General features: G+C 44.3%; 1 protein-coding gene across 1 annotated transcript; it reads right to left on the minus strand.

The window, feature by feature from the left end:
* Window positions 1-678: 678 nt before the first annotated feature.
* Window positions 679-5,915, minus strand: LOC144739542 (uncharacterized; the record flags this gene model as incomplete). The annotated part of the gene is made up of 6 exons (XM_078622482.1): window positions 679-795; window positions 1,203-1,430; window positions 2,502-2,671; window positions 2,746-3,009; window positions 3,691-3,859; window positions 5,787-5,915. Coding segments are annotated over 6 exons (1,077 nt in total), but the record flags the coding sequence as incomplete, so codon positions are not given.
* Window positions 5,916-6,000: the final 85 nt, after the last annotated feature.

Below are 6,000 nucleotides of genomic sequence, written 5' to 3' on the forward strand. Positions count from 1 at the left end.
TTATTGTATAAAGACAAGAAAACAGCGTGGGTCATCCATTTTTCATTTTCAGGTAGAAAAAAAAAATGACAGGAGCAAGATTCAAAGAGTGGACCTGATGAACAGCAATCACACTGGGAGAAAATAAAAAAGCACATACAACTACTTTTAGGAAGTGGCAAAATAGTGACTGATTAACACTTCAACACCTATAAAAATGTTCCATGGTTGATTTCTATGTGGGTAAATAAAATGTGCTCACTCTAACTGAACCATGAAGAGTAAGACAGAAAGCGTAAAGAAAGTAAAAAGCATGCAGTTTGTTCTTTAATTTTACATTTTTTATTTCAGGCTTTTGAGCCATTTTACGCCCCACAACCCCACACAACCACCTTTTCACACGATGCATTCGAGAAATGTACAATTCACCCCATCAACCTGTCAAAAATGTGGCGCCAGGCGCCCACCATCAACGCATAATAAATATCATTCATTATGTTTTGATTTTCTACCATCTATCACCTCACCATCACTGGGTAAGACTTTGTTCGGGAAAATAGGACAAGACACCAAACTGTACACGCCGTTTGCGTATAACGGTGGCGAGGAATGCTGTGTTTAGCCTGACAGATCGGTAAGATGGTCGTCAGCTGTACAGAAGCAAGTTGCTGCAGAGGGCCGGAGGGGAGGGAGGTGGAGCTACTGGGAGCCTGAAGAGGAGCCTTGGCTGCCCTGGCCAGGGTAGCTGCCGTACTGGCTGTAATACTGGTTCCACTGGTTCTGGTTCTGGTAGTACTGCTGCCACTGCTGAGCATACTGGGGGGAGAGGAGAGAGTGGGTTAACACTGACGGTATCCACGGTATCCACTTGGCTGTGAAGAGCAACTTTGTTGGCGTAACCGAATGCAACTTCTCAGCTTTCAGTAACGGTTTAAAGATTTAAGATAACGGTACTCCAACGTATGCTAGCGTGAATCTATCGGCAGCGTCTGTGTCGTTTAACTTCATATGTGCTTCTATACTCCGACATGCCGACCACAGAGCCAGTTTCCCGTCATACTATGGATCCCCAATGTAAGCGGAGTGGGACAAATGTAACAAAATGATGATCTCCACACATGCATGTGTAAATGTGTATTACTATAAAGTAATGACATCATATGCTGTAGAAGACAAGCGTTCCCTCTCCAGAGCGTTCGCGCTGAGACTAGTGTGTTGGGTACCTGCTGATATTGCTGGTTGTAGCTCTGCTGCTGCTGCTGTGGCGGTTGCTGCTGGGGCTGTTGCTGCTGCTGCTGCTGGGGCTGCTGGTGGTGGTGGTTGTACGTCTGGCTGGTGGCAGGCGTCTGGCTGTAGCTCTGGCTGTATCCTGGGTACTGACTATAGTTGCCGTAGTAGTTCTGGTTGTAGCTGCCCTGGCTGTAGCCATGATTGTAGCTCTGGTTGTAGCCCTGGAGGTGAAGGGAGAAGTCCATTTGGAGTTTTACTCTTAATTCGTAAAAAACTGCACTCCATTGGCACAACTGCAGACCTGGATATGAAATGTTTCTTTCCTAAACGCACTAAACAACAACCACATTTCACTCGTTCACACGGTTTAAAACACACTGAAAGGAGCAGTGGCAAGCCTTTTTTAGCCAGAACGCAACATCTCTGATCAATCAATCAGCATTCAGAGTGTGCTCGAAGGAAAACAACACGCCGGCACCCCAAAGCGGGGTTTGTTTGTGAATCCCTTTTCAAGATGAGTGATTTTAACAGTAGCAATGATGTTGATGGATGTATGAGCTGGTGAGACATTCATCTGGGGAGGAACACACACACACACACACACACACACACACACACACACGAGTATAGCGAGTAGGAAAATGCAGTGTTGTGGTTTAGTTTTATAGTTTTTTAGTTTAGTTTTGTAGGTCTAAAAACAAATGGGATCAGCTCCAGCACAACCGCAAACTGTAACCGGAGTAAACGGAAGATGATAGATGGATGGATGAATGAATGAAGTTATGATCAACAATATTGTTGTTTAACGATCACGGTTCAACATGTTCAGACAAGGTTAACAAAGGCCACAAGGACAGGCTGAATATCTGCAAAACGTTAAATAATTTTCCCAAAGAAAACTGAAACGGATTTATATCGTTTTGGAAAAGAGCTCTTAATATTTACACTTTTACCTTAAAAACATTGGTCATATGTTTTGTTGAAGTTTTGTTAAAGTCTCTTTGTGGATTTTCTAATCTATTCAAGATTCTATAGTTTACCACCATGTCAATTAAAAATTGATTGGAATTTGCTTGTTATCAACAAAAAATCACAGGGGCATTGATATTCACTTTGAAAGGCCATATAGGCACATTTCTGTAAAACGTAATAAAAAGGATGAAGAAAAGGCATAAAATAGAGCATGAGATCAGTTCAGAAGGGAAACAACGCTGCAGGTGCAGTAAAGTGCACAGTGCAGTACAGCAGAAAGCAGCAAGTAAACCTTACGGTTTTAGAAGCACAAGTCATACAGAGAGAGGAAAAGGAAGTACCTGGTTGTATCCTCCCTTGCTGTACGGAGCCGGGCGATTGTAACTGGCGGCCGGCGGCTGACTGCGGTTGTATCCAGATCGTGAATCAGAGCCTGAGTCACGGTAGCTGCTGCCCCAGCGGTTCTGGTTGTAGCCGCCACGATTGTACCCTGTGGAACAAACCGACTCTTCAGGATATTTCTGCCCATTTTCTATCAACGTCCTAACTTCTGCCTGCGCTCACCTCCTCTGTATCCACTCCCCCCATCGCCACTGCGGCTCTGGTACCCGCCACGGGAGCCATCGCGGCTGTCATAGCGCTGGTAGCTGCTGCTGCCACGGCCGCGGAAGCCACCCTGCCTGCTGTCAAAGCGCTTGTCAGGGGGCGGCGCGGCGCGGCGGCCGTCGTCATTGTACTGCTTCAGCAGCTTTTCAGCTTCGTCGCGCTGCAGCTCGGTGAACGTCACCGCCTCTAGGAAGTCGCAGATCTCAGGGAGGGTGAAGTTGGCTTTGGGAGGGTGAGGTAGAGGAAAGAACGCCCATCCCAGAAATTGGTGGATGGACAGGTAGAGAGAGAGAAAGAAAAAGAATGGGGGGGGGGGATTGTAGTGAGGACCGGAGTAGCCACACCACCAGGGGACAAAATGAGAAATAATTAATAACGTACAGAGGCAGCACAAAGCAGAGAAATTAAAAAGATAGATGAGAGCAGATGTCAAAGTACAGGAACAAACATCACCTCCAGTGGAACATGGAGGAGACGTTTGATAGAGAAGACACAGGAGAGGGGCAGGACTTCAGTAGGGGGGGACAAAAAGGACAACTAGGGGGTGTGAGAAGAGACGCCACTGCAAACCAAGGATTTCTACCACGGCACTGAGTTGTTTCAGTTTGAAGTTTGAAAACGGCCAATGAGCTGAATTGGAGCATGAACGTCTTGGTTTGCAGTGTAGACGGAAGTTATATGAGGGCAAAAATTAGGGAGAATCAAAATTCATGTGGACTGTTTTTTTTTTTTTTTAAAACAAAAAGTCCAGGTCTGATATCTGACCAAAGGCCATAATGGGAGGGTGGGGGGGACATCTTTCAAGTTTGATTTTAGAGACAACACATAGAAAAGGTAAAAATAAATGATAAAAACAACATAAGCAGATCTTGTGTTTGTTGGTTGCTTCCACAGCATTCCTACCTTTCATTTCTAAAACAGCATGATCGGGCACATCCTTCCCCTGCTCATTGGTTTGCTTTAATGTTCGTTCTTTTAAATCCTCGTCCGTGGGACAAATTACAATAGCCTTGCGTTGAAAACCTTCAAAAGGACGCATTTTTCGTCTCCTTGCTGATCCATATACATTTGTCTAGCAATGGCGACAAGAAAGAAGTAGAAGCTTGTTTGTTATTGTTAACTTGTAATGGCTTTCCACTGGAAGGAAGCTGGAACCCTGCAATAATGAAGTGAGAGAGGTTTGGCTTGGATGTCAGTCTAGGTTTTTACTCAGGTGCTAGCAGCCTCTCGTCACTCCACAAACCTACCTGCTGGTTTCTGCATGCAGGTGCTCGGCGACTGCTGCAGAATGTTAGTTTGAGGCAGAGGGGGAACCCGTGGTTACCTACGGCTGGCTGACCCCAACATGAAGACAGGTGATCATACAACCACAGTTTCAAAGAGAAGTGCCGCTGAAAATGTGTCACCGGACATTTATTCCACCTAACTTAAACTGTTAAAAGCCGCACACGTGAATACAGGCTGGACTCAGACCATCGTCACAGTGGAAAGGTTCTGCATCTCAAACTGGCTACATATTCAAAGCAGAAACACCGAGTTTACGTATAGGTCGGTGTGAGATAAAACTCAAAGTGTCTAATCATGACCTGCATAAAAATGCATGCAGAACAGACTTATTTCATATCCATTAATTATCATCCCATACTCACACAAGACAAACATTATCTTTAAACTCTGAACAGTTAAAGAAACAAGCTCCATTACAAGGAATGAAAGCCTCTCACTCACATGTGATGAAATGAGCCCAAGGAGGTTTGTTTCCAGGCTCCTGTCTGCTGATGACAGCTAAAGGACTGATGAACCCTGCACATAACTTACCAACTATCTAAAGCAAATTAAGGTTATAACTGCTAACAGGTTGTTATTTTAAACAGGTTGTCCGTTGACTCAGGAAACAATGACAAAACCACAAAAACAAAACCAGCTATTTCAATTTACCCAATGATTTCCAGATGTTAGCTGAAATCATTGACTTCAGCAAAGTCTTAATAAAAGAGATGGTTGAATGACATTAAATTCAAACGGATTTGGACTGGAAGCGACATGCAGTTTGAAGAAAATGAACATGCTGTTTCAAGACAACTTTCATTCGCAGTTACACACATTTAACCAAAGCTTAGATGAAACAACTCGGCAAAGTATTGACTGTGTTCGTTGACCTGCTTTAATCTATGGAAAAGCTGAGTGAGTCTGAAGTGTTTTGGTTTGAATCCACTCTGGTGCTATACGATAACTTCTATAAACACCCACCGTCCATTATACTGACAGTAAACACACTGGAAAAATCTGGGAGAGGAAAGCACATTAGAAACACTGCTGTTCTGACGGGTTCCCCCACACACTTACCTCAACTTACCTGACTTTCCCTCAGACTCTCGTCCCTTGTAAGACAAGGACAGACAGATAGAACCTACCTGCACATACTCACAGTGTCCGTGGAGGAGCCCGTCCACCATCAGACCCACCTACCTTTAGCACACTTGTCGATCACAAGGGGCCTGCAAATCTAAAAACTGTTAGTCGTTACTTACCTTCGGGTCAATTTATTAACAACACACTCAAAAGTTCCATGTATCTCACTTCAAATAGCTTTTACAAAAGCTATTAACTCTATCTTATTAAATTAGCAACAGAAGGTGTTTTTCTTACTCACCAGTCAGAGCTTACTTGTTTCTCAACATCTTTACATAGTCATGGTTTACTTGTACATTGTTGAAATTCACAAGACAAACAATACTGAATTATGACAAGAAATAGCAAGTGCAAAAAATACTGAGGGATGAAAACATGGAATAATCTGTCACTTATGAGAGTTGTTATTCATTTTCCTTTACAATACATGACAAGCAAGTGACAAGAGGGTGAGCAAAGCTTCTTCTACTCTATAATACACAGAGCCCCCTGAAAGATAAATGAATAATCCATTAGAGAGTGATCATCAGGGCACATTGACTGACTGTGGTGAGTGTCAGAGAGATGTGTGGGTGGGGGGGCAGCACCTGGTCCAGGATGTAGTTGCGTCTCTTGCGTGCTGCGATCTCGATCAGCCTGTTCAGACACTGCGTGGCCTGTTGGATGAGAACATCCCAGCGCCCGGCGTAGTTCCTCTGCCGACGCAGACCCATCATCTGCAGAAGGACAAACACACACATCAACGATGTGAGGCGGTTTGTGGATTAGGTTTTGGTCATGAGCTGACTCAGACCGACCTTC

This window comes from Lampetra planeri, unplaced genomic scaffold, assembly GCF_965212315.1.
Source record: "Lampetra planeri unplaced genomic scaffold, kcLamPlan1.2.h2 scaffold_1553, whole genome shotgun sequence".
NCBI lineage: Eukaryota > Metazoa > Chordata > Hyperoartia > Petromyzontiformes > Petromyzontidae > Lampetra > Lampetra planeri.